Genomic DNA, 27,630 nt, shown 5'->3' on the forward strand with positions numbered 1-27,630 from the left:
AGATCATCTGTATTTCAACTAAAACATATTAACAAACAAACAAAAAAATCAAAAGTAGTTTAACTTACATAGCATTCCTGCTACGGGTAAAATGAATGATCTAATTTACTGGTAGGTATTATGCCAGTTTCAGTATAATCTTAAAAAAGGCCAAAGCAATTTAGGCTTATAACAGAGAAGCTATTTCACTCTTACTGGTGTAAACCCCAGACATCCGGCTTTCCCTGCCTGTCCCATACATCTTTCCTTCTCATTTGGCACAGATCTAACGTGAGGAGTTGGGTTATTGAAACACAACCCTATCTCTCCTACTGTTTTAATTTTTGACTAGCATCAGCCATGCTCTAATACTGCTGCTTCCATCTGGCAGGAAACACTTCCTTTTCCCGTTTGCGACAGCAGAATGATTCCACTGCAGGAGTTTCTTAAGAGTCGTCAGAACAAAGCTCTTCAGTACCGTAGTCACCAAATTTTGGCCTTCACTGTCTGCATTCCATCAGGCTTATTTCTGCCTAATTTTGCCTTGGAATTATTTTCATAACAGAAAGCCAAATCTTTTCAATGCACATTATTGAAAGATACTACCGAATAAAATTGTAAAGTAATTCAACAGAAACAGCAGAATGATTTTGTTAACTGCTCAATTCTACATTACTATATATCTTATCAGTGTGAACCTACGGATAAAGTAATAACCAAATTCCTGTTTTCTAAGCAGTTACTACAGACATTCCTATCTAGTAAAATGTGACAGTATGATGACCGGTACCCCAAATTTTGCTGTTACTCAGGGTTTTTTTGCAAATTTTTTTTAAAAAAGTACATTTCATTAGCTCTTCCATGTTCCTCAGCTGCTAAATAACATGCACTAACCATCAGCCAGAACCTGTTTCACTTGCAAGATAACTATTTTCATTTATAGAAATATAAATAGAAACAGCTTTTTTATATTTATAAGCTGTTACTTCCATTCAGCTGTCTTAGTCTGTGGTTCTTTTCTTAGCCATGGCCACTGTGTGAAATCTTCCAAAATGTGTAGATGAGTGGTCCAGAAGGGAGTATTTTCCAAGAAATGAAGGTAGACCTTGGAGGTTCACTGTGTTAAAATACTTTCATCATTCTTGAGTGCCTGGCTTGGCTTTACACTTGAACTGATGGAATAATCTTGGGAACAGAGACTGTTTGTCTAGAAGGGGAAAAATAGCTTTTTGTTATATTTCATCAAAAGAATAGTCTGTGCATGTGGCAAACAGAGTTCAAAATCAGCACAGAGGGGTCCAAGTACCTTCTGGACATTGTGAGTTAGATTTAAAAACAACTTTAAGATGCACTGAAGGATACATTTTGAAGCAGTCTAGATGGCTAATAGTAAAAAATCTCACATACTGCCGATGCAATTCAAAAGTCTGCTTTTGCATGTTTTTCTGTGTAAACTCTTAAATTAGCCTTATTATTGTCTGGAGGTCTGGCAAAACATTCTCTGTGAATCAGTTTTAGTGTTTATAAAATAGAATTAGGTTGTTTCACATTCCAGTGGTTTATTCAATAGAATTAGATTTTCTGTTTAACATTGCATTCTGTATTTTTAGTATAGCTATAAGTGTAAATCATGTAGATGTATATATGTACACATACATCACATATTTTGAACTATTTCTACTGGTATTTTTCTGTCAATGCCTGTTATGCTCTCTCTTTTGAGTACTGGAGAATGTTGTTTCAAAAATTGTATTAACTTTTTAGAAACAAGAACTTTCAAAATTCTTCAAAATTCTTCAGAATTCATGATTTTTCACTGGTAATATTGCTAGAGGTAATGGTGTCCGTAAAGCTACAACATGCCCCTGAGAAAGTAAACTCTTTTTTAGTTTTTCAGTACTTCAGCTGTATGGGGATGATGAATTCGGCTGTATTTATCAGCTGTGCTTGTTTTGAACAAAGATTGAGATGAAGTCTGACACTAGTGGCACTTCTTGGCTACAGAAATACTCGGTCTCATAAAGAATTCTTTTTAAATAAAAAAAAAATCTGTCAGATTTCATGGATGGTAAGTTGAAGTAATAGTCAGTTATCATCCAGTCCTTTAGCTACTTGATTTTCCTGAGCAGTGCTGAGGGAAGTATGGCCAGGTGGCCTAGGACATCTTGGCTTCTAGAGAGGGAATATTGCTGGATGCCAGAACTGGTTCTAAGGATGCTGGCCTGTCTGTGAGCCTGATTTTGCATCCTAAAACATAACGAACATTACTCAGCTCGATGGCTCTTACCTTCCTTTGGGAGCACAGTGTAGGTTGTTTCCATGCCTGCGTGGATGTGGTCAGTAACATGACAGTGTAACAGCCAAGTTCCAGGGTTCTGTGGGCTCATTTCCACAGTTTGAGACGTCCCAGGGAATAGATCAAAGACATCTGCCCGGTAAACCCCTGTTTGCTTCAAGACAAAAAGACGCAACAGTTAAACTGTGTTAAACACGCTTTCTGCATGTCATTTCTACTGAAGCATGGCTTTGTACATCAACCTCATGCTCCAAAGTTTAATAAACTAGCAACTAAGTGGAAATGAAGGAAAACTATAGCTTTTGTCTTACCACAGCCGTGAAAAATTCACAACTGTCTTGTTAAAGTACCTTCTGTGGTTACCAGTGAGCAAATGCTACTGGCAGATATTCTCTGGCTCTCGTATGTTGATCAAATGCAGGTCTGAGGCATAAAGCCCAAAGCTGTCATGGTCAAAGTACAAGCCCTGCTTAATCTTGTAATATGACTTTTCACCACAGATAACAGTCCTTGGTATTTGACTTAACCTCTCATTCTTAACCAAGAAATAATTAAAAAAGACCTGATACCTTGAAGTTAAAGCTGTGGCCGTGGAAGTGTACTGTGTGAATGTCTATTTCATTGCCCATTCCCATCAGATACCAGCTGACATTATCCCCAGCATGCATAGTCAGGCCATGCAAATTTCCATACACTTTTCCATTAATGGCTAAAAAGAATGAAAGTAAGACAGAGAAAACAAATAAGATTTTGTGTATTGTGAATTGTTGGTCTCTAATATAACACAGATTGATAGATTTGAAATCCAATGCCAGACAAAAGTAATGACTTTAGAGAACACGTCATGAATGGTTGTGTTTATATTTCACATTAAGCTAGAAAGGAAATTTATTTGCTGTACGCCGTTGCTAATATTTAAAGAGCTGTGGGACTTGCAGATTTTTTTAAAAAGATCTGCAATTCCTGTAGATCTTTGTAAAAGAGTAAGCTTTACAAAGACACTCTTTCAGGATGCACATAGCCTTTCCAACATATCCAGAGCAGTTGTTTACTGACATCAGATCAGAACATCAAATTTCATTTTTATTCTTTCTCTACTCAAAACTTCAACATGAGAATATACTAGGGGGGTTTGTTGTTGTTGTTTGTTGTTGTTTTGTTGTTTTTTAACTTGTGAAAAAAAAAAAAAGTCATTCACTGGCATTAGCATTGTTTTCAAACAGTTTGAGTAAAAAATTTCAAGCCTTCTGTCCTGGAACTGGAAATTCAGGGGGCTGAGAAAGTTGGATTTATATGCAGCACTTTGAAATACATAATTTTATAGAATTTGCAGAGCTATATGAACTAAATTGGGAAACATACCGTGCATTTTATTACTTTCAAGGAATTCCTCATTCTCTTTGTCGACAAGGTGTGGGTTGGCAGCATATGTTTTAATGTTTTCATCCAAGTACCATGACTCATTTTCATCAAAAACCATAAAGAGAAGAGCAAATTGAACTTTCTTTTTCATGTGAAATGATGGCAGGTAATGTCTGTGACACACAACGAGTGTGCCTATTAATCCACTGTAAGTGTCCTGAAATGGCAAATGAAAACCCACGTAATTGCAAGATGTAACTAAGCAGAAGTACTTTTAATGACGCATATGAATCCTTTTACTACCTTCACAGCTGTCAGTATCTGGGAATAAGGGCAGCCAGTGTCTAACAAAGTTATTTCTTCAGTGTTATGTACTACCCAGGATTCAAGTTCAATGAAGACTGCCCCATTTTCATCACTTGCTATAAATAAACATTTATTCCATATTAATTTATCGCTCTTTTTTCAAACTATATTTATAATTTTGATCTTGATTTACATTCAAAATATACTTCTCGACACTCTATTTGTATTTGTTGAGACAAAGGCAAAAAATACTTTCATTTCCATTGTATGAAAAACACTATGTTAAGCTAATTCATACTTGGTGAAAAACGGCAGAGTTGTGTTTCACAGTTGCATTCTACTTTTCCCACAAATTAGATACAGAGCAAACTATAAAGTGTTGGCTTTATATGATGTTCTATAGCAACAGCAGAACAATTAGGAAGCAAAACCATGAATGTCTGTAGCATTGGATTTCTGCCCTGACTTTCTTGCAATTTGCCTTCAAGAAACATTTAAATTCAAAGGAATGATAATAGGGGAAATAACCTGGCAGAGGAAACAGACAAAGTTTCAAACTCATCTCCTTTGGCCGTGTCTATATTAGAGACATGAACAAAACTGGTATCAATAATATACCTTAACAATGTCCACTGTTGAATGGTATGCCCATGCAATACAATGCGAATCTCCTCTTTCAGGACTAGATCTCTCTGGGATTTTCCAGACATATATTTTTGTTTCACCTGAATTAAATAAGTATCAATTAATTTTTTTGAAGTTTTCAGATCCCTGATTGTTCTTGACAATGGTTTTGTGTGCGTGTGTGTGTGTGTGTCTGCACTGTCCAGTTCACCATACTTAATAAAGTCAATTGCATCTTTTGTAGAGCTCACAGAGGAACTTGACAAGTTATAAGGTAATAGCATAAGCCATGCTTTCCCTGTGGAGCCAGATCTGTTTGCTTTCATGAAAGGTGCAGCCACCTTGTGTCAAAACGTTGTGATCAGTCAAGGACTAGGATACATAGCAATATTTAGCAGGGGCATTTGAGCTGTAGAATTATTTGTCATAATCATTATAAAAGATTTAAGAACTCGAGGCAAGACAAACAAAAATGGTGTCTTTCTTGCTATCTGGAAGCTTACTACATCTTAAAGTTCTTGCTAAATCTTTAGTTCTTGCTAAATCAGAAGTCCTGATGTTACATACTGGAAATAAAAAAGGGTGGCTTGATACCTGGGTTAGTTACAGCAACAACAGAACTGTCTGTTTTCACTCCATGGGCATGGATAGAATAAGGTCTTGATGCTAAGTTCTTAAAAACTATTATAATTTTATCTCCAATATTTGACATAAGCAGTGGCCCTGTTGGATTGAAAAGAAAGATTAACTTGGTTTTACAGAATATCAGAGCAGAAAAAAGCCTTGCTGTGTTCAAAATCAAAACACTGGCTTATAATTCAGATGAAAACTGTATGATGTTCATCATGACATGCCAACTTGAGATGTTAAGGTAGGCCTCTGCATCTCAGGTTCTAAGCACCTACTGTGTACCTGAAGTCAGTTTGGATGTTTCTGCCCGGTTTTGTGCTGACTGAGGAAAAACTGACCTCTGATCAGGCAGCAAACCAAAAGTTTAGGGGTTTTTTTTCTTGTAGAGCAAGCAGTGTTATCTTGCTACACAAGATAACAATTACTACAAAAAAAGTAGCAATTCCAAGTAGATTCTCTATTTAGATTGAGGCAATTTTTATGGGTAGAACTGTAGTCATTATTATTCAAATAGTATCTTTTAATTTGTGTCACTGCATTGTTTGGATTTTCAAAACTGAACATGATGACTTTACCTTGAATTTCCAGGTGCTGCTGCTCCTTTGTTCTGTTTTTGAGAGTACTGAATGTCTGATCGGTGTACTCGCGATATACTACCTTTTTGTACTTCGAGCCAATGAATTTGTCATCTTTATTTAAAAATGGATTGCCAGGGCTGCCAAAAGAAGAAAGAAATGTATTCCTTTATGTATTTTAGGTCATGTTTTGCAGTTATGTCAATTAACTATCAAGCAAGAATCCAGCTCATTGAAGGAGTAATCTCATAAATTGCTAGTATCTTCAACATGGAAACATTCTCGTTAAGCTGGGAGGTTTAGAAGGTTAAAAACCCCACCATAAATAGCTCAAGTCTCTATGGTACTTGAAGAAATGCTGAAGGCTTGGCCTGGCAAATGCCTCAGATTGCAAGAAGACACACAGAAACTTGCATACTGAAAAACAGAGCCTTCAGCAACTTGTGTACACCTGAAATTAAGCCTAAAACTTGTAAAGGTTAAGTGCCTTGCTGACATTAAATGGAAGGGATTCTCTACTGAGATCATGGGGGCTGGACACAATAGGTGGGGGGAAAATCTGATAACAGCATAGTCCTTATGACTTGTGCTTACATTTATGTCAGAGTCCACTGGTATACAGGGCAAGGAAATGTATAATCAAACTGAGGAACAAGAAGAAAATACAATTAAGATAATAACAAAATAGAGTTGTAATCTGCTACTCAAGTTATTGAGGTGGAACACAGAAATTCATCATTCTTGTTTAGCCTTTTCTGCTAATTGACGTGAATTATTTTATCCAGTCAGTTCTCTCATTGAGATTCAAATGCTGGAGATAAAACACCAAGACAACAAGCTTCATGGTGGATGGATTCAATCATGGACGTATATTGTGTAAGCTCATGAAACTGAGAGAGGTCAAAGAGAACCTTACTCAGCTACAAATAAGCATGAGACCAAGACCTTGTTTATCAGGACATAGTCATCATATAGATGACAGTGAACATTTTAAGCTTTCCATGGCAAGCTCGACCAGCATCAGTAAGTAATAAATGCACGTGAAATATCCAGGATCCATTTATATCTACATCTGTCCCACAGAAGGTCTCTGCTGGACTATTTCTCAAACATTGTGCTGCCTGGCTCAGTTAGATGACAAGACTGCTGGGGAAGGACAAATTCAAGTGAGGAAAAAAAAAAAGAAAGTGAAAAGAAAGTGTGTCTAGAAATGTCTGGAAGAGGAAAAGGTTCAGAGGAGAAGTGAGTTGCCTCTTTGCTTTTTTTTTGCTTTTTTTTCCCCCGTGTATATTCCAGAGTACCTTTCCTCATGGTATTGGTGCCGCTCAAATTCCCATGTCCTGTTAGGAGAATAGTCCCATTCAACTTCCACTGCAGCAATGTAGTAAATCTTTTCATGCAAATACATTGATAAATCTACATTCCACCAGTGGCACTTTTTCACTCTGTAGTTCTGTTTCATGCCCCCAGTGTAGTGGTCTGTTGTCAAGCAGGACACTTCAAAAACTCCTAGGGGTCATATAAGAAACAAACACTTGAGGAGACTGAGACACAGGTCATTGCTGATATAATGTCCAAACTCATTGTGCAGTATGGCTACTTGTAGTAATAAAATTCAGCGTACAGAGGAGCCAGAAAAATCTAGACTTTAGCATTAAGAACATATGTCCTTACAGTTTGCCCTTCAAACACAGCTGTACAGTTTTAGCACTAGGCTCAATGTACCAGCTACTTAAGGCTTGTCTCTATGCACAAAACATTCATAGGTAGCAGTTTCTGCATTAGTAACAGGATTTTTAAATAAGACATTTACCTTCAGAATCAGGCTTCATAATAGCTGTAAGAACTGTATGTGGAAACAGATTTGCTGTATCCCTTCTTGTTCCTTTAGTTACAAATGTGTTTTCTGAGAAGTATATGCCATGGACATCAACTTCTGAACCCAAGCCCATCAAATGCCAGGAAACAACACTTCCTTTACACATCTCAAGGCCAGGCTGATTTCCATACATATAACCATTAATGGCTATAGAAGATTTGAGAAAGCAAAACCCACCTTGATTAATATATTACTTAATTCTGCAATAGAGATTAATTAATAAACACTTCAGATGTAATGTCATGCCTTAGACTGACAGAAATATCAATAATAAAATACTTCATCACATCAACAAAACTAAAGAACCAATTCAAGCAAAACAACTTTTAAACCCCAGTGTTTAAATATAATTTCTATCTGTTTCCCTTTTCAGTGTCTACAGCACATACTGCTGCCTTGGCCAACTGGAAATTTCCCTGCTTTCTACTCGTCAGATACACAGGATGCATAAAGGATCCCATTTTACACCCTGCAACACCCTTCAGCCGTACGGTGGAGGCAATCGGAAGTTAGTTTTTGAGTTACTAACCCTTTCTAGATAGTCCTTTGCAAAACTTTCAGATCCTGGGCTTCTCAGGTACCGTTCAATGCTCAGCACCAAGAGTCTGTAAACAGGAATGGTCCTGAGAGGAAAATTTTTCAAAATGCACAAAAAAATAAGCTTAAAGATTAGGACTTACTGGCAGGGGTAGGGCCTGAGGATAAAAATGTCTTTTTCATGTGAAACTTGAAAAACATTTCTGCAGTACTAAATCACAATCAATGTGAAGCTCAGTTCTGCCGTATTAAAGAAGCAAAGAGCCATTCTGAGGCAAAGTCCAGCTGGCAAGTTGAGAGGCGGGGATCCCTGCCCTCTGCCCAGCACTGCTGAGGCCACACCTGCAGGGCTGTGCTGAGTTCTGGGCTTCCATACTCAGCTGAGTATGGAAGACATGAACACACTGGAGAGAGGGCAACAAAGGGCCACAAGGATGATGAAGGGACAGGAAAGTATCTCTCCAAGGAGGAAAGGCTGAGGAAGCTGTGGTGACCCTTCAGCCTTGGAGAAGAGGCAGCTCGGCGGATCTCGTCCACTGGTACTAACATCTGCAGGGAGAGTGCCAAGAGGACGGAGCCCAGCTCTTCCCAGTGGTACCCAGTGATAGGGACAGAAGCCCAACTGACATTTATAGACACCAACTGACACACAAGAAATTCCCTCCAAAGATCAGGAAACACTGTTACTGTGAGGCTGACCAAGCACTGGTTGAGGCTGCCCAGAGAGATGGTGGAGTCTCCATCCTTGAAGGCATTCAGAAGTCATCAGGACATGGTCATGGGCAAGTGGCTCTGGGTGGCGCTGCTTGAGCAGGGATTTGGACTGGGTGATCTCCAGAGATCCCATCCAATCTCAAGTTCTCTGTAACTCTGGGAAGAACCTCCTTTGAGCTACATCGTGTGCAAAGCAGAGGTCAGTTTTGTCTCACTGCCTGGTTGCACTCGTAGTGGTTGCACACAGGCTAATGACCCTATTCCTCCTTCTATCTGCTCAAAGTGGTACATAACCATGCTAAATCCTCAACTGCCATGCAAGACACTGAACAGTTGGCATTATACTTGGAACTACCACATTTAGTTGAAACTGAATTGCACTGAAATGTTTTAGGTTTTTTTCCCACTGAAAGGAATGAAATGTCTCTGCACTATACAGTTTCCTGCCTCAAACATGAAACCATAAAAGTAAAGACCTTATTGTAGAAATAAATATTTGGCTAACTAATAATTTTCTTACAGTGCATTTTGTTAGACTCTTGGAAGTCTTCGTCATCTTTGTCAATTTTATCAGGACTTAGTGTAAACATCAAAATATTATCATCCAAATACCAGCTCAGATTCTCATCAAATACTGTGGCAAGTAGAAAAAACTCCATGTTCACATTTTTCTGTTGAGAAGAAATAGTAGAAGGGAAATTAGAAATGAGTGAACAGAAAATGTCGGGAAAAAATCCTATGTTCAAAATAATTTATGTGTGCAAGTCACAAAATAGAGTAAATGCACACATTGATACTTCACTCTGATAATCTCAAAGCTCTGTAATTGCTGTTTCTGGTAACTAAGTATCTACTGTTAATGCTCTTTCTACCAGCAGGGACCACCTCTGAAAGTCAGTTTGTATTTGGTCTTTAAAATCTCTACCTTTTCCTAGAGATTCTCTTGATAGCTGGGACTTGAATGCCAGCAGCTGCTCATGACAAGAGTGTTTTCACATTGCAACGACTGTCTATCTGGAGCCAGACTGAAAACCAACCCCACTTTTTCATGTTGTTTATTCCCCTTAGGCATGGGTGAAACTTTGACGTGGAGAGGAGGTGGTGCAGTCTGGGAGGAGAAAGCAAATTCAGCTGCAACGATGCAAATATTTCCATTTTTCTTCTTTGACTGACCTGTTTCCCAGAAGAAAGCAGAGCTCCTTTCCTGCAGACTAGGAGAGGACCCACAAGGCCAGAATTGGTATCTCTGACTGCATCCACAGCTGAGTAATAAAGCCAGGTTAAACAGTCTGGGTCTTGCTCTGTGGGACCCACATCTTCTGGCACATCCCATTCATACGTAAATGTGGTACCGGGATTCACATGAGAGGCTGGAGATTCAGTACCTATTCCAGAAATCAGCATTGGGAATTATGACAAGTGCACGTTCTTTCTTTTCTCACCTTTAACACACGGGCAGGTAAGACACGAGTGCTGAGGTGCTGCAGCCCCCGCGGGCGGCTCACCTCCGGGCGCGGTGCCGTAGCGCGCCCCGGCCGCGCTCCTGCGGTAGCTCACGCCGTGGGGCTGGATGCTGAACGGGCGGCTGGCGTTGTTCCGGAACGTCACCCTGATGCGCTCACCCACTTCAGCCCTGATCACAGGTCCTGGAAGAGTGTACACGGTCTAATTACAGGATGTTTCTATCAAATGGTGCACAGGTCACCACGAGCTTAAGGCATTCAGTGGCTGGCTGCTTTTTCCCTTGCACAAGGAATGCCCCTGGGCCTCTGTGGCCACAGACCAGGTCCCTGGCAAATGGCCTGAATCACACGACAGCCCAGCAGCAACATACCCCAGTTCATGTGGAGGCCCGGCAACTTTCAGGACAGCTCCCTTTGGAATGGGATTTGGAGACATTAGCACCAACCCATGCCAGGAGCAGCAAGGTTATCAATAGGACTAGATCTGCCTAGCCTGGTCTTGTAATTAAGTGCCTGACCTTTGGAGACCATGGCATGCTCCTACAGGGAAGCTGGGTATCATGACAGTGTTGCATTCAAGAGCTTTACACCTTGGGGGAAACCACAGGTATTAGTGACTGCAGGAGGCAGGGAAAACTAAGGGCTTCTCCTTGGAGGTGGGGGCTCTGTTCAGTACCTAGTGGAAGTGACTGTTTACTCTCATAAATCTTTGGCATGAAAAAGTTTTAGATTCTCTCACCTAGGAGCCCAAGATGTGCTTCCTCTGCAAGACGTTTTTTATGTTCAGTGAAAGAACCATCTGTGTATTCTTTGTAAATTGCTTTTTTGTAGGAGCCACCAATTCTCGTCTCACTTTGTTCAAAAAAGATGTGAGATTCACTGTGTAAAAGAAATTGCAATAGATGCAAACACTTCAAATCAAAATGCTCAGGTGTATAAAGGCAGTCGGACGTCAACTCTGTTTTCTGAGGTATGACATGCTGAGTTTGTCTTTTGGGTTTCTTTTCAGTGGTATGGTGACACATTTATATGCAGTACTGCAGAAGATGTGCAGGAATCCATTATCCTTCACTAACTTCTCATTAAGAAAAAGCCACTGTGCTGTACAAAGCCAGTATGTTTAGAGACTCACTGACAGTGTTTTCTAGTCAACATTTCATAACCTTGAGTTTACTCTACTCTTAATTAGAAGTTACAAAAATTCAACAGGAGCAGATAGGAACACCAAGAATATGTAACATGTATATACAAAATGAGAAGATTCAGCCTATACTTCTGCTCCTTAAGAAAGGACCTTTCAGTGTTTTCCAAACACTATTCAAACAATGAACTGTGCCTCGTTGCTTGTGGAAAAGGTAAGTATGCTTTAAGTCACAGATGAAAAATTTGAGGAATCAATGTATTCTGTGAATTGATCCAGTTCTTAAATATGTAAACACCGTTCAAAGGGCAAAGCTATCTCATATTTCCTAGATGAGACACTGTTAGCATGAGTTTCATCATCTAAGACAATGGTCATGAACTCCTACTTTGTTCCCTAATTCAGAATAATCAACCATCTTGAATAATCAGGAGTAACAGCCTATGTATGACATAATAATTAATCCCAATGAAATGACTAACGTAGCTGCAAAATTTAAGGTAAGATTACCAGGAAAACAAATTACCTAATTTGGTCTGGTATTTATTCTAGCATTAATATTTAAGCACAGATGAGGACAATGAGCAATTCTGCTTAAAAGTCAGTTCTGCCATATGGCTTACCTTATTTAGCATGCTTACATCAATTCTGCTTGGAAAATAAAAATTCTTTAATTAGAGGCATTTACCTGTCAAGGATTAATTCTTGTCCTGTAAAATGGTTCACTGCAGATGGGCCATAATTCCAGATGATCTCTTCAGCAGCAATAAAGTACTGTCTTATCTTTGTACTCTCAGTGTGACCTGCTGTGGATTTCTTACAATCTTCTACTTTAAAAAGGGCCTGCATACCACCTGGGAAAAAAAGAGGTAGAGAAACCTAGGGAGAAGGAATTGCATTTTGTTTTCTCTTTCCCTGCATCCAACAGATCTTCTGTTCCCTGGACAATTCCCACACCACTGATGGATATGCAAATCACAAAGTGGAAGATGAAAGCTATAAAGGAAGGCATGCCAGCTAAGCTAGGATATAGAAACACAGCTGTGGTATCTACAGCAGGCAGACAGGTGTGGTAAAGGGCATTTCGCTTGTAAAGCTGCCACTGGCGTGGCAGAGAAAATTAGGGTAGAGTGCACACAGTGCTGTCAGTGAAAAATTCAGCCAAGGTCAGATGTTACCAGACTGACCATCCTCCATCTAAATGTAATCAACAGCTTGCTTGTGGAACTCCCAAGTCTGCATCCAAACAGAATCAGTTAGCAAATCTGCTTGCTGGAGATACAAATAATATAGTGAAGAGAGCCTTTTTACAGCTATAAACCAGGCCAAGTTGTAGGATTTAAGTCTTGGCCAGGATGCCTCAGCCATATCAGGATGTTGCTTGATCTGATAAAGCTTGGAACCTCTGTTTAGTTGAATCTGTAGGTTACATACTTCTTTTTATTTTGGAGTTTTCAAATCTTGGAGAATGATTTTCAATTCTGTGTTCTTTCCCACTTCTGTGACAAATTACATCTCTCACAGGAATATAGATCATTCAAAAGCGTGGAATTAGCTTCTAAGTATATTATATGGCTATTAAAACTGAAAATACAGGATAATACAGGGAAGAGAAAAGAACACCTCTGCTTATTCATGCATGCACTTTCCAGAACATGTCTTTTTCAGCAGGCAAGTTAGCCTGCCTCTCCTGTGCCCCTTGTCAAACATGGAGTGAGCCCCAACTGTTTTGTTGGCAAACAGAAAATCGTGGTTAGTTATCTCCAGCAAGAGGCAAACATCATGCTGGTTTTTTTCCCAAAGGTGAGGCTTGCAAAAATGCAAGCGGTGCTAATTACTGCCAGCTGATGATGATGTCCATTAGAAAAAAGAATCCCTTGATTCCCATGGCTACAGGCTCAAACTCACCTAATGCACTTGTAGGCATTTCAAATGCTCTGAGAGTTTTGTTACCTAGAGGACAATATTGCCTGGCATATCACCAGGTCAAGAGCCCTGCAAGAGTGACTCAATAAACTCTTACTTAGCTCAAGCTGAAAAAAATTCTGATCGCGGAAACTTGTACTGTACCTTCAATATGGTCATTCACTTGGCAGCTGAGCAGCCATTCCCCAGGGCTCCTTGGTACCATGACAGCATCAATGAATGTGGCTGGGAAGAGGCTGATGGTGTCAACTCGATGATGCCTTTCTATTAAGGTCTGTCCATGAAAGTAGGCTGAATGGATATCAGCTTCATTACCCATGCCAAAAAGATGCCATTTTATCTTATCTTCCACACACATTGTGAGGTTTGGGAGGTATCCATACATGTACCCATTGATTGCTAAAATAAATGTTGTTTATTGCAGTTAACTTCACAGACCTTAGAATTTTTTCTTCAAATGCAGGTATCATACAACCACTGCTCTATTCTTTAGAAAGAGCTTCTAAAGAAAGCTCCACACCTTTGAAAAATCACTGCCAGTATCATACACATGCTTTCTCTACATAGCTATCATTCTGGAATATGTGCCAGAGACAGAGGTATCTTGTTTACACTAACAGTAAAAACTGTTTCTCTAAACTTTGAAATTATAGAACAGAGCTCTGAACTAAGAAACAGAACAAAAGTAACACAACGCTGTTTAGAGTCCCTGGGAAAATGACACGGGGAAAGAGGTTCTTGGCCCCTAAGAATTTTATATCACAACTCCAAAGGTTTGACTGTATAATAATTGCCATCACTTTTTAATTTTTTTATTTTTATTTTAAAGAATCTGTCTTAATCCTCTAAGAAAAATCTCCAATTTTAAAAAATCTGCAATTCATCTTTAAAAGAGACCAGACAAAAAAATATTACTTCATGATGTCAGTGACAAGCAACATGAATATAATATTCTCTCACAGTGCATTTTATTGCTTTCCTGGAAGTCCTCATCATCTTTGTCCACTTTGGAAGGCTCAAAACAGTATGTTCTGATATTGTCCTCTAGATACCAACTGAGATTTTCATCCACCACAGAAAACATAAGGATAAATTCAGCATCAAAGTGTTGATCACTGTCCCTATTCATTGTATCTGAAAAATAAAGTGGTATATTCAAAATCTTTGGTAATTGACGTGACTTTTTTCGTAAGTTTTAACTGTAGATTCAGTAGGGCTGGACCCTGTTTACTTCATGTTTTGACACTTTCCTTGAGCATGACTGTATGCATAAACTTACAGACACACTTAGGAAACAAAAATCCCTTTTGACAGGTTCTATAGAATTACTGTGAATAAATATTGCATATTAATCTCTTTCTTATATCAGTATTTAGAATTCCTTGCACATTTCTAGCATAGCACATCTCACTCATATGGATTTGTGAACAAAGTAATCTGCAAATTATATTTATTCTCATACACAAAATTACACTACTTCCTACACTATTGAAGGCAGCTGATTGAGAAAACCAAAAGCAGTTATTTCAAAATCAATCGTAATCTTCTCTTCCAGGAAGTTATTTCACTAATATTTATTAATGATAATTATCAATCATCTTGTATATGTATTTATTTACTCACTTATTTATTTATGGTTTACCTTTCCTGCAAATTATTAAAGGCCCAACAAGCCCTGAGGCAACATCTCTTGGAGCATCTATGTGGGAGTGGTAAGCCCTGGTTATGCAGTCTGCATCTGCTTTTGCTGGACCTTGATCTTCTGTCACGTCCCATGTGTATGTGTACTGGCCTCCAGGCTCCACAGCATCATCTCTCTTTTGCAAATCTTTGGTGGTGTCAGGATAAAAAGCACCTGAAGAATTCCACACCATTAGCACAACACATCCACAATGGGCTGTCAGGAGAGCACCTGCGGTGCTGGAAGTTGACTACAGGCTGCAGTAGAATGGACTGAACATTCGAATACATGTTAATACCCCACAACTTTTGAATCAGATGAGTAGATGTTTTCTTTCTCTTTAGGAATCTTTTCATCTGCCTTTGAAGTCCATAGGAGTTCTCCGATTAATGGCCCATTAAACCTAGTCCTTAATTTATTTGGAGGGGATTATGTACTTCTCGTAAAAAGATAACGATTCAAATATTTGTAAAACGTTTGTTAAATATTAATCTGGGAAACTGTTCTAAAAAATTGCAGATGCCCTGAAGGAATATAGGTGTTGCTGCAATCTGAAAAGTTTGCATACTGCTACACAATGCACTGTTCTGATCCCACAGAGTGTGTCTCTACCAAGGCACATACTACTCGTAATGAAAATGAATAACTAAGCACTATCTGTTTCTCCATTTTAAGCAACTCTTGTGTATCTTATATACCATAAACACAAATTTAGTGTTAAGAATTTGGATCAGTACATTATTATTGTTAACAATGCCTTCCTCACAGCATCAAATTTTTATCTATCCTCCACACCTGAATCTCTTATATACCTTTTTACCCTTATTTTGGTTGAAACACAAACACTCTACTTTCAGGTAAAATGTTGATCTAAAATTGCCTTTTTCACAAATTCCACTTTTGGCTTTGTATTTCACTCTTGAAAAATTTTCAAACTTAGCTCCTATTTTAAATTGATCCTGTTTTAATTTAAATCTCTTTTTACTTGACCAGTCTTCTCTCTGATGGAAGAATACAACTTACACTCAGAGGGACAATTAACTTTTGATAAATTCTGGCACAGAATGGAATCAAGCTTACCTTCATTTTCTTTTGTGTATCTTACCCCATGTGGATGCAGTGTGTAGTTTCTGGAAGCAAAGTTTTTCAAGTGAATAGTAATGGAATCTCCAACTTCTCCCTTAATTATAGGACCTAAAAAACCTAGCCAGGAAGGTTTGTCAACTATCACATCATATAAATGACTGGTATACTGAACGTAGATAGCCTTCTTGTAAGTGCTTCCTATCCTGTGTGGTCCTCTTTTGAGAAAGACTTCAGCCTGCCTGTAAAGAAAATACACAAATGCATCTGTAGCATGGTTTTGAATTAATAGTCTCAAATAAAGACCAGGCCTCTGCAGCTCTGTGGGCAACTACATGCAAGCCTTGTGGTGAAATGAGTTAATACTGCCCAAAAATGCAAAGCATTTTCTATCAGGTGGAGTATCGTTGGAGTGTATGGGGAAGGAATTGTAAGTACCTTGGCAAGCGCAGGTCTGAAGTGTAATTAAAATGCCAGTCCAGAGCTCCACTTGGGGAGCAAAGGCTCAGTTACTATAGTTCTGAGTACATGAGGCTTTTGAGCTGCAACCTAAATGAAATATATATGGTATGGCTCTTCTTGGACCATTTAAACAGCTACCACTTAGTTGTAGAGTATTCCTTCTGCACTGTGCTTTTTTCTGCCCCTATAAACATCAATCTCTGCACAAGCACAGCCCCTTAAAGGGTTGAGGAGGAGCAGGGGAATCAGAGAAGCTGAAACTGAAAAGTATAATACAAGGGACCGGCTCCATTGAAGGCATACAACCAATGAAAACCTGAAATTAATGTAGCATGCTGCAGGTCACCATTGGCCAGAGAAAAGCAGTGAAAGTGCAGTGAACAGTAATGGTTTGTTGTATAACAACACAGCTCTGCAGTTCTCAGACAATACACCCTGTTTCCACCCCCAATCAGAACTACCAGCCTGCTAAATCCCTGGCAGTGTCTTACACCTCATGAAGTTTGTGAGTGGAAAAAAATAAAAAGCTGACTGCTTCATCTCACACCTGATCGAGTGGCAGGTTATGGCTAAGGCTCTCACTAATGAAAACAAACCACAGGAAATCTTGTAATCCCTCATCCACAGACTAAATGAGAACTGCATTTCTGAGATTTTTCTGATTTCTGATTTCTCTCATCATTGTTTTTGCTTTGATATAGTCCTATTTGATTTCAAAGGCACTGAAAAAAGAGAAGAAAGGAACAGTTCCCCTCTCTCAAATATTTTTCTGATGTCTTTTATATCTGGATTTTCTTTATTGATTATTCAGACCTCCAGAGTGCTTCCCTCCTCCTCACCCTACGTATCTTCAGCCTACTTACTACTCTCACTCTGCACAGGACTCTCTTTGCCTTGTAACGAGCAATCCAGCTCCTTCACAGTGTGTGGAAATACCTAGCTGTGCTTTTGCACCAGTGAAAACCGTCCCTGCCAACACTGAATAACTAAAAAGGAAACCTGTGCTCAGTAGGAAAGTTTTAAATTTGTCAAGGTTCTGTCTTTAAAAACAAAAATTATTTCTTCAGCACTAGCACCTTAGACATTCAAAATTAAACACCATTAGATATTCAGGGTCTTACTCTAGTGTCTACTTAGTAGATATTTCATTACTACAAATTTACACTGTACTGCATATTCTAATGCTTTGAATCAGCAGAACATTGGAATGTAATTCTCAAGCAAGCCAGAAAAAATTCCCTTATTGTCTGACAGGAAATCCACTGACACCAATAAGTCTCATTTCACTGCCTTCACCAGGTTTTCAGTACAGCCCTGGTGTCTAAACTAGATGAAGTTGTAAAATAAAACTCAACCAGTTTTACTTACTCTTCCTCTGCAAAAAGCTGTCCAGAGATGGCATTGGCATTGCCAGGAGCATAGTTCCAGACAGTTTCTGTAATTCCAATAAAGTACTCCCGGTTCACCGCCCCAGCTTGGCAACAGCAAGAAACCAGCAAGCAGCTTAGGAGAAATAGCTTCATTTTGCATTCACAGACCTTCTGGAAAACACGAAATAAAAACACAGGACAGGCACAAGAAATTTCCTTTTATATGTTCCTATCTCTCCCACTCCCCACATCCTTACCTCCCCCTCCCTGCTCCTGTTTGCTTTTGTGAACACAATAAAAGCAATTGCACAATGTCTCTGTGTGTCAAGAGCAAATAAAAGATTCTGGTAAGTTCAGAAAAACAAAGAAATTTTTTTCCATTTCTGCCAACCTACAATCACACAAATTAGCACTCAGATTGTCATAGACTGTCAAACTTGTCACTGAATTGAAAGCAGATTTAAATGGATTTACAGACTTAAACTTCATTACATTCTTCACTATCTTCATCACTCTCTCTACAGCTTGTGTACTACTGAGAAAATAATCCTATGATATGTGGCACAAGAACGCAATTTCTCAAGCACACTGTGAAAAGTTCTGACACTTTTCCCCTATGTATCTGCTCTGCATTGACACAAGGAGCACAAACTGTGCCTGCTCCTGTCTGTTCATACCACCAAACTGACGTGGCACAAGCAGAAAAGGGAGGATTGAGATCACTGGGACTTGTGTGCCCACCAGTGCTTGGGTTAGCTCTGCTACCCACCACAATTCCCTTAGAAGTGGAGTTTTAGCACAAAGTGTGGCACATACTGCTAGAGATGGAAAGTACCAGCCATTCGTGGATGGAGGTGGGGAGGTTTGCATCCCCTTTCCAAGTGGTTTTAGTATTGCAGAAATGAGGCTCAGAAATTCCACAAAATGACCCTTCCATGTTATCTTCCTCCTAGTCTGTTGCCAGACAGGATAAGCTACATTCTTCAATGATTAAAAATGTTAGATCCAGATAATCTTAACTGTTGGCACACTACCCAGTGCCAAAGGCTTCTTTTGCTGTATTCGAGTTCTGTCAACATTTTGTATTGGTTTTGCTGAAAAATAAGAACAAAATTGGACCTTAAACATGGAACACTTTAAAACCACCTAACTAAAGTTTGCAATGGCACTTCTTTTGAGTTTATATCCATTACAATGTGGTTGTGTCTGAAACTTTAGTCATACAAAGCCACCTGTAAACTTCTATTAAAAATACGTGTTCTCATTCACTTTGGAATTTTTAAAAAATGTCATCTGTGCTCTGAGCACTGAAACAGTCACACTCATTCTAAATTAGTATTACAGTTTGCCATTGAATGTCAACTTAAAATTATCTGTAATAAGCAGGATACCCTTTGCAACTACTTTAATATTGGTCAGAAAAAATATTGTTTTGGATAGAAGACTAAGATTCAAAATATAACTAAAGTATAGCAGTTTTCATTTAGTGACATAAAAATTTAAGTCTTATTCACCAAGACCATGGTATAAGATAATTTGCCAATTTTAATCGCTATTCCTGGCAGGCACTGTCAGAATATTTAATTTCTTCACATTTCTACACATCTGGATTAAATGGAGGACTCTACTTCTCTCTAAATGACAAAGCCAAAGGTGAGATTTTGAAATATGCCTGAATCTATGATGAAATTCTGGAGTTTTACAGGTTGATGTCACATGTTCAAAATTATTTCTGTAGGGATTTTTTTTCCTTTTCCGTGGATGAAGATAAATAGTGCAGTGGAAAGATCAGCTTATCTGGGCTGCATATGCCCCATTTGTAAATTAAGTGAGGTAAAAATGAGAAAATTTTATCTCCTGATAAAATCCTTAAATTCAAAGTAATTCCTTAATACATTCCTTAATAAATAAGTTGTTTGTGCGTATGTAGCTTTTCGATTTATTTTTGTGCAGATTTCCATTTGATAGAGGAAGAGAAAAAACCACACAGGCAACACTCTTGAAATCTCCACATTTTTTGAGGGTAAAAAATGTAAGTTTTACTTTGCCTTACATCCCTGGATACTCTAAATTACTCTTCCTTGATTTGCAAAAGAACTGAATGTTTTTGTTATATAAAAATACAACAAAAACTTCTGACGGGCAATATTTTCCACTCCTGCTTTTAATCGGACTTCCCCCAAACTCAGTTTATCTGTATGGCTGAGCACACTCCTCTCATCTTTTTCTAAAGGAACTCAAAAAGCTGACCAAAGTACCTCAGTTTCTCAAGTCTCTATTATCTTCAGAGGGTGTCTGAAAAGCAGGAACTTCTCTCAGGACCTAAACAAAAAGACACTATTTAATTGGTTAAATGACAAGTCTGCAGTTTGGGGTCATGAATATCCCTTTATTGTTTTAAAACATAGTTCCTCATTTCTCATATTGATGATGCTGAAATACTCTGACTGTTTTTAAAATCCCCAAAACTGCATTGAAAAGACAAAGTCAGTATTTTACGTCAAAAATTTTCCTTGAAAGAAAAGAAAAAACAACCCCCCAGATGGAATATTCTGACAAAAGGTCTCAATAAGATCACACAGTGAGGCTGAATTGAGCCCCCAACATTTCACAATTCCCACATTTGAATGATGCGTGCCCATTGCCTGCTGCCCATGCTGCTGCTCTGGCTGCCTGCAAACTTCTGTGGTTAAACACCCTTCAAAGAGCCAGTGCAGCTTCATTTGTCCTCTGCCACTCTGTGTGGAAAACCCCTCTATCCAGATTGGGAGCAATAAGGAAACTGTACTTCAGCAGGAGTCACTTTTACCTACACAACTATTAACATACCCAAAAATGCAAAGGTGTGGATGGGGCTCCACAGTATCTTACTACAAAACTGAGTGTCTACAATGATTTCCAGCTGCAGTCTTTGAAGTGAATGGCATTACTGTTCCAGACAGAGAATCCTGAAACTCTGGCAAAACGCGCTGGCTGTAGGGGACAAATAACAAACTTACTGCAGATTCAGCACTAACTCTCCTCTGCCAGGAGTTTCTAAACTCAAATTGGCAGCTTTCTTCCTCTTGTGCCTGGAATGTTTTATGTGGGGATTTCAGCAGGCAGGACACACATTTCGTGTTCAGGAAGTCTTGCACAATGAAGGGCTTCTCACATTCCAACATGGGGCAAGCCTTGTCCTGGCCCCGAGGGCCGCTTCTCCCTGCTCTTGTTGTTCGAGGTCTGTGTTCTGCAGCTGGATGGTCATATTGCCTCAACACCACCATCAGGATCATTGGTTATGTCTAGATTTCAAGCCAGTTAATTAAAATTCTATATAGAAATCTTGATTCTGCTACCAGGTACAGCTCATTGCGCCTCTTTTTAAAGACAAAGTACTTGGGATTGAATCAGGACTTAGATTAGATCAAGGCTGACTTTGCCTTACATCCAAAAGCCATGCATGAAATTGACCATAAAATTTGGAACTACAACCCAGTGTTAGCCCTTAGTATTCTTAACAACAGTTTCAAATTAATAAACTGCCCCTTTAAAAGCTGAACCACCAAGCCGCAGTTGAATCTGGCTATGGCAATGGACATGCAAGATTCTGAATTATGGGTGAAAAGGGTTGCAGGATCAGGAAGTTCGACAAGGACTACATTACATGTTTCTTTATTTAATTTAAGCCCTAAAATTAAGAGGTGTCTGTGACAGAGTGGAAATGTAAATTTACCAGACACAATCACACAAAAAAAATGAGAAATTAAAGACAGATCTGGAGTGTGCAGGCAAAATATCAGCAAGATTCTCTGAGATGTTTGGTAGGAGTTCAGTTGATTTATAAGTTTTCTTTCTTTTCCTTTTGTCCACAAACAACATCCACAAATCATAAAAATGCAGGACTATCATTTAAGATAAATGATGTCACATATTTAAGGCCAGAGAAAAACAAATGTACAATGACACAGTCCTCATTTTATCATTGTCTTTGTATCATGCACCTCTGACAATCCATTCCACCTTGAACCGTCTCCAAAAGGACTAGCCCTTTAATATCATTAATTACTTTATTACTTCTTGCATCTTAATTAAAATTTTAGATGCATTCTTGAAATCCTACAGGAAGAAATCAGCTATTCAGAACAATCTGATAAAAGAATATGAAGGCAAAAATCTCAATATTGTCTTGAAACAGAATTAAATTACTGATATATTCTACTTTTTTCTAAATAATTTACCCAAAGCTGATGCTTATTGTAGGGTTTGCATTTCTAACAGTGTATAGTATTTGATGACAGTGTACCTGAATCCCACTAGTTCTGATGTAATAGGGATACCTGCATTACTGCAAGTCTGAAATACATTTTTCTCTTTCCTCTGGGTGTTCCTTGTCTAAAAACAGGAGTGCTAAATACAGCCAAATGCTGCCCATGCATCTGCAAACGACCCAGGTGTCCATTTCATTGTGAATCCCTGAATTTTCACTGGGAATGAAAAAATAATTACTGAGAAAGTAAAAATACCTTTTACCTGCTAATTTAAAACGTATTATTCTTTTTCATCTGATCATTATTGTCAAGAACATTAGCCTTCCACTGTAGCAAGGTCAGGATACTTGGAAAAATATTAATAAGCTAGTATTGGGAGCTCACAAGGTTCCCTCACATGTTCCCTCAAGTCACATCATACTTGACTAAAAGGAAAAAGTTTGCCTTTAAGTATAAAGTGAAAAGAAACTCAATGCAGCTATTAGCATATACCAATTAGCACAGCTGAGTTCAGACCTGTGTGTCTAATATGTCAATCAGGCCTAGGTGCCTTTTTTACCACAGGAAGACTTGGTGGACTTTTTTCAGTAACTGCTTTTTGCAGCTAAGAACTTCTAAGATGGAAGGAGCAGGGTAGGCTCTACCCTCTATTGCCATTACGGTCTGTCTGTAACTAAAATTAATTCATTTAGAAATCATGGCTTCACTCAGTGCACTAATAACCCCCTACTGGGCTTTGAATTAGGCCCTTTCAGAACAACAAACAGTCATATGCTCTGAGCAATGACAAGGAGTACACAAGCAGTTTTATAGCAGTTTATTAAAAAAAAAAAAGTTATTTCAATACAAAAGCAGTTCCACGTATTCAAACATCCCTGTTGTCACAACAAGTTGGAGGGTAAAAAAATGAAGTGTCCCTGCCAGGAGCAACAGGACAGGTGAAGAAAAATGTAGATGTCAGATAGTTCAAATATACTTCATCCAAAATACAGAAGCTTGACAGATTCAAGACAAGGTTTTAATTTTCCTTTGTAGCACTCAAATCTACTGCTATGGATTATGGAGAGGCCATTTCCCTCCTTTTCCGGGGGTGGGAGAGAAGCAGCAACAATTTCCTTGCCGTTTTCAGAGAACACCAGCCTGCAAGTGAAAAACAAAGTGTTAATCTTTCTCATCATTGCTGTGAAAGCCACACATTAGTAAGAACGTCTGTAAATTGAATATTAGAACAAAGCTGCTCAGAAACCTCTGCTAACATAAGAGTAATGGACTTGGCATCAGTGTTAATTTCCTAACTACTTTTTTTCTTCTCAGTCCTAGTCTTGAAGGTCAGAGTGAGCAGCCACCAACCTCTGTACACCACAGGAAATTAGTGGATTAATCAAAACAAACAAATGTATTATCAGTACATATTCTCTGGGAAAAAAACCCCGCAGTAACATAGAGAATGCATAGACCCAAAGGATAGGTCCCCAACTGAGAGAAATTGCTGAAGCTACAGTGACAAGGAGATGCTGAAAAAATTAACCTCAGGTGTTTTGTTACCTGCCCAAAAACAGAATAGGTTCCACAGAGTGTTCGTTTCAACTCAGCGGCCACCTTGAGGATGCAGATAATCAACTGCAATCCACTGAGAGCTATTAAAATCGAGAGTAAAATGATGTTCCACTCCACTATGTTAGCAGGTTCTGTGCACTTAGACCAGGCAGGGTAGTCTGTGAGGTACCTATTAGAGAAACACCAGACTGAAGTAAGAAGAATGTTTCTGACTACTGATTTGATAAACAATTTCTTCCAGAAGAGTTACACCAATGTTTCTTACCCCCCAGCAGTGTCTTTGAAAATATAATTCCATCCACTTGATGAATTGCAGAAAGGGCCTTGAATCAAATGCAGGGTAAAAATGATGCAGCTGTATCCTGAGAAGGCAATTCCAAGCAGGGCTAGCACAATAGAAATAAAACTCTGAAGTAAAGAGAGAGATAAGTATTATGTTGTGGGGATAGTGTCAACAGCAAATATGATCATTCAGTCTGTCTAACTACTTCATTGGGGCTGAAATTCACATTTGATTTTCCCAGTCTTCAAAATTCAGACAGAAAAATAGCAAGTAAAGAATAGTAAGAACACACACACAAAAAAAAGATTAACACAGACTTTAAGACAGTTCTACAACTGTAAGTTATACATTATTTGGGTGGGGTTTTTAAACTTGCATTTTTGTAAAGTTGTTTCCCAGAATACCAGAGGAACACAACCATGTATTAAATATGTCTGCATCCCAGATAGTGTGCATTGAGTAATTTCTGAAAAAAAACCCCACTTCCAAATAATACAGGCAAAGAGATGAAGATATTTAGCTGGTGTGCTTCATTCTATGTTCTTATTTTATTTTACAAGGATTTGGGGGAAGTGTGTGTCTAATTTTCTTTCATCCTGCTTATACTTCAGAAGAAAGAAATTACACTTTCTGTGACCTTGCAACCCAATTTAGAATCCTCTGTGAAAGGAAGTGAAACCAGCAGTGGAGAGGGCAGCAGGATGTGCTGGAAGCACAGGAGTGGGAAGGCATTAGAAACAAAAGCGAAGGAGATAAAAGCACAGAAATAAAACACAGACTCACCCTGTAGGTTTTGTTACAGCTCTCACTCTGGCAGCACCGATAGAACACACTACACTCCAGCGTTATCAGAATTGCTGCCAAAAGAAGGATCTGTAAGAGGATGTCATAAGGTCAGTGGGATGACTGCAGATACTAAGCCAAAGCCTCCTTCATTTCTGGAAGGCAGGGACTGCATCTCTTCTGCTGTCTTGATATTTTAGTGCTGATCCATAGGACAACACAATTACTCAAGGCACACATGGACCTGGAGTGGTTTTAGTAGGCTGCAGCTGTACTTGTGTCTTGTACTTGAAAGACAAGAATACAGCATCTCCCATCACAGTAAAGTGCTACGAGCTTGGGCACAGCTACACCAATGAAGCTGAAACAATAAAACCTAGTTCGCAAGCAAAAGAATTAATACCAGTGAAAAGAAGGGTATTTTATTGATACAAATACATCACTTCAACACCTTCTTGCTGACACAGGCACACAAATCAGGGAATTGCCTTCCTTACCACCACACGTATGCTAGAAAAAGTCTGTAATGCAAACTTTTGATTAAATTCACCTGGACTTTCATTTGTTTGTCAAGTATCCATACTGATTTTTTCAGACTACTGGATTATTTAAGCCTGATCCTAGAATAATTTTGACAAATAGGATCTGGGCTCCAGAACAACAAACTGCCATTTAGAGAGGCACAGATTTGAAAAGGGAAGTATGAGAAAAGAATATTCCTGAATCACAACACTATCCTTTCACATGCTGCTGACGGGTTTGTAACAGAATGATAAATGCATTTGTAATAAATTGGTAATAATCTTAAGGCTAAAAATGCTTCAAAATATCAGTATCACTGTTGCAGTTAAGTTTTTCATATGTTTGCAATTGTTTTTCTGTTTGAATCCTCTGCCTTGTAGTTCTTTTCTTCTGCTAGAACAGAAGGTTTTCCTTCTGCTTTAAAGAGAATACACAATTTCAAGACTGTCTAATGTTTTAATAACAGTTCAGCACCTTCATAAAAAAACCCTCACTTATGCAGATAAACCCTTTCTAAGCACTGTGTGCAATGCACTTTGATCGCATAACCGCTTTCTGTTCCTGAGGCTACAGCTCTTTATGAACATAGTGAACCTCATGAACAGTAACATGGCAACTCCATGGTATTTTATCACTGCAGATGAGCATATTACGAATGTAACAGGGAAAATCCTACTATGCTAATCACAGTGAGACAATTCCCTGTGTTTAGTTTGACAACAGTACTACCTGAAGCATTGTGAACTCTGTTCAGTCTTCTAAATAGTGGATTGCATACAGCTCTTAAAAGCATCTGAACCATCATGAGAAGCTTTTATTTTTATTTGCTAAAAGAGCTCTAATTCAACCTCCACAGGTGATTAAATCAACATAGTGTTTTCCTCCATACTACAAGCATAAATTACAAATAAACAAAAAGACAGCAGAAAAAAACCCCAACACATCCTGCAAAGTCATTTGCACTTAATAACATACACAACTTGTCATTCAGTATGCTAAATTTTTTTCAGTTTGATTTGAGTTTTTCTGTCTGCAGTGGTTTTTGTTGAAGTAATCCATATACTCTGTTTTAAAAGCAATTTCTGAAGAGTTACTCAAGATTATTTGCAGTAGAATGCAATTCATTAAAAATCCATAGACCGAGCACTTACCATCACACCTGAGAAACAGATCCCTTCAAAATACCACTCATGGTTGGGGAGCTGGTAACTGGCAGCATGCAGAGCTTTCCCGTTTGGAAAGTATAGGAGGATGTTCACAACAATACTCCAAAGTGCAAGAGGTACCAGCAGGCAACTCAAACAGCTTCCACATGTCTCCAAAGCCATCTCTCAAGAACTCTGGAAGTTTGTTCTTCTAAGCTAACAAAAGTTTACAAGACTTTCAATACAAGAAGCGTTTTGACCTCCCCTGCTTGATTCAGTCATTTCATATTCACAGGAACCAGTGACTGGAGTGTGATTCCAAGGACAGAAGTGCTTAACAGTTAGCACAGATGATATTCATCTGTTAGAACAACAGATGAATATCGCTGTGTAAACTCACTGTCCTGTGCTAAGCATGCTTTTAAGTAGCCATTTCCCTTCTAAAAGATTCTCCTTTGTGATCTTCCAAATGAAATATATCTAGGAGTCAGACTCAGGAAGGAACTTCAAAGCTCTCATTTCCTAGTGACTGCTCAAAAATGTCCTCCTCCCTACGACACGAGCTGCAACAGAGTTTGTGACAGAAGCAAGGTTTTTCAACCTTACTGCAGCCTGGGGAAGGGAGTTGTAAGAAGATAAATAAGCCCAGTCTCTATACGGAAGGCCACATTCTGCCTCATACTATAGGGATTTATTAAGAGAACCCTAAGGGGGAACTGACTTGCAACAGCAGGCTGAGTCTGGGCCATCTTGCAGAGAGAAGCCCAAGAAACACTGGTTAGAAACTGCAAGGCAGACTTATTTTCACACTTTTAATCAATTACTCTTTCCTACAGCATTATGTGGCTCCAGTGCTTTGCAAATTAGTCCTGCTTTTTCTCCAATTGTTTCATTCTGTGCTTACAGCTGAGCTTGCACAGCTACAGACCTCACCTATGTACATGTGACTTCTTGTGCAGGACAAAATGTCAGGCTGTTATTTTGAAATGCCTGCTGTTTGCACTGTGCAAAGCCAAAGTCAGACAGCTTTCCCATTGTCACATGTCATCATTCTCCAACCCC

The 27,630-nt window shown here is 38.8% G+C and overlaps 2 protein-coding genes across 2 annotated transcripts; both read right to left on the minus strand.

Moving 5' to 3' along the window:
* Positions 1-1,099: 1,099 nt before the first annotated feature.
* CP (ceruloplasmin) lies at positions 1,100-18,191 on the minus strand. Its single transcript, XM_066193590.1, has 19 exons — positions 18,027-18,191; positions 16,194-16,438; positions 15,075-15,287; positions 14,393-14,566; positions 13,577-13,831; positions 12,195-12,360; positions 11,105-11,244; positions 10,408-10,548; positions 10,076-10,287; positions 9,423-9,573; positions 7,586-7,798; positions 7,074-7,281; positions 5,773-5,912; positions 5,162-5,290; positions 4,562-4,668; positions 3,638-3,854; positions 2,845-2,984; positions 2,267-2,429; positions 1,100-1,186 (listed from the first exon to the last, which is right to left on the minus strand). Exons 1-19 carry the CDS (start codon positions 18,179-18,181, stop codon positions 1,116-1,118), a joined length of 3,240 nt encoding a protein of 1,079 aa, XP_066049687.1. The 5' UTR covers positions 18,182-18,191; the 3' UTR covers positions 1,100-1,115.
* Positions 18,192-23,080: 4,889 nt separating this feature from the next.
* On the minus strand, positions 23,081-27,028 carry TM4SF18 (transmembrane 4 L six family member 18). Its single transcript, XM_066193888.1, has 5 exons — positions 26,575-27,028; positions 24,902-24,991; positions 24,101-24,243; positions 23,824-24,004; positions 23,081-23,418 (listed from the first exon to the last, which is right to left on the minus strand). The coding sequence occupies exons 1-5, from the start codon at positions 26,749-26,751 to the stop codon at positions 23,404-23,406; spliced, it is 606 nt and encodes a 201-aa protein (XP_066049985.1). The 5' UTR covers positions 26,752-27,028; the 3' UTR covers positions 23,081-23,403.
* Positions 27,029-27,630: the final 602 nt, after the last annotated feature.

Source organism: Chamaea fasciata, unplaced genomic scaffold (assembly GCF_029207755.1).
Source record: "Chamaea fasciata isolate MVZ Bird 193981 ecotype frontalis unplaced genomic scaffold, bChaFas1.0.hap1 SCAF_11, whole genome shotgun sequence".
NCBI classification, from domain to species: Eukaryota; Metazoa; Chordata; class Aves; order Passeriformes; family Sylviidae; genus Chamaea; species Chamaea fasciata.

Bases quoted from the DNA above. Each gene is read 5' to 3' on its own strand.
- CP (XM_066193590.1), bottom strand. From the start codon at position 18,181: ATGAAGCTATTTCTCCTAAGCTGCTTGCTGGTTTCTTGCTGTTGCCAA. The intron at 7,282-7,585 runs GTAAATGTCTTA...TATGACCCCTAG, and splicing joins TATGAAGCCTGATTCTGAAG to GAGTTTTTGAAGTGTCCTGC. The intron at 4,669-5,161 runs GTATCAAGCCAC...TATTTAATTCAG, and splicing joins TGTTGCTGTAACTAACCCAG to GTGAAACAAAAATATATGTC.
- TM4SF18 (XM_066193888.1), bottom strand. From the start codon at position 26,751: ATGGCTTTGGAGACATGTGGAAGCTGTTTGAGTTGCCTGCTGGTACCT. The intron at 24,992-26,574 runs GTAAGTGCTCGG...ATCCTCTTACAG, and splicing joins TCTGTTTCTCAGGTGTGATG to ATCCTTCTTTTGGCAGCAAT. The intron at 24,005-24,100 runs GTAAGAAACATT...TTTCTCTAATAG, and splicing joins TTCAAAGACACTGCTGGGGG to GTACCTCACAGACTACCCTG.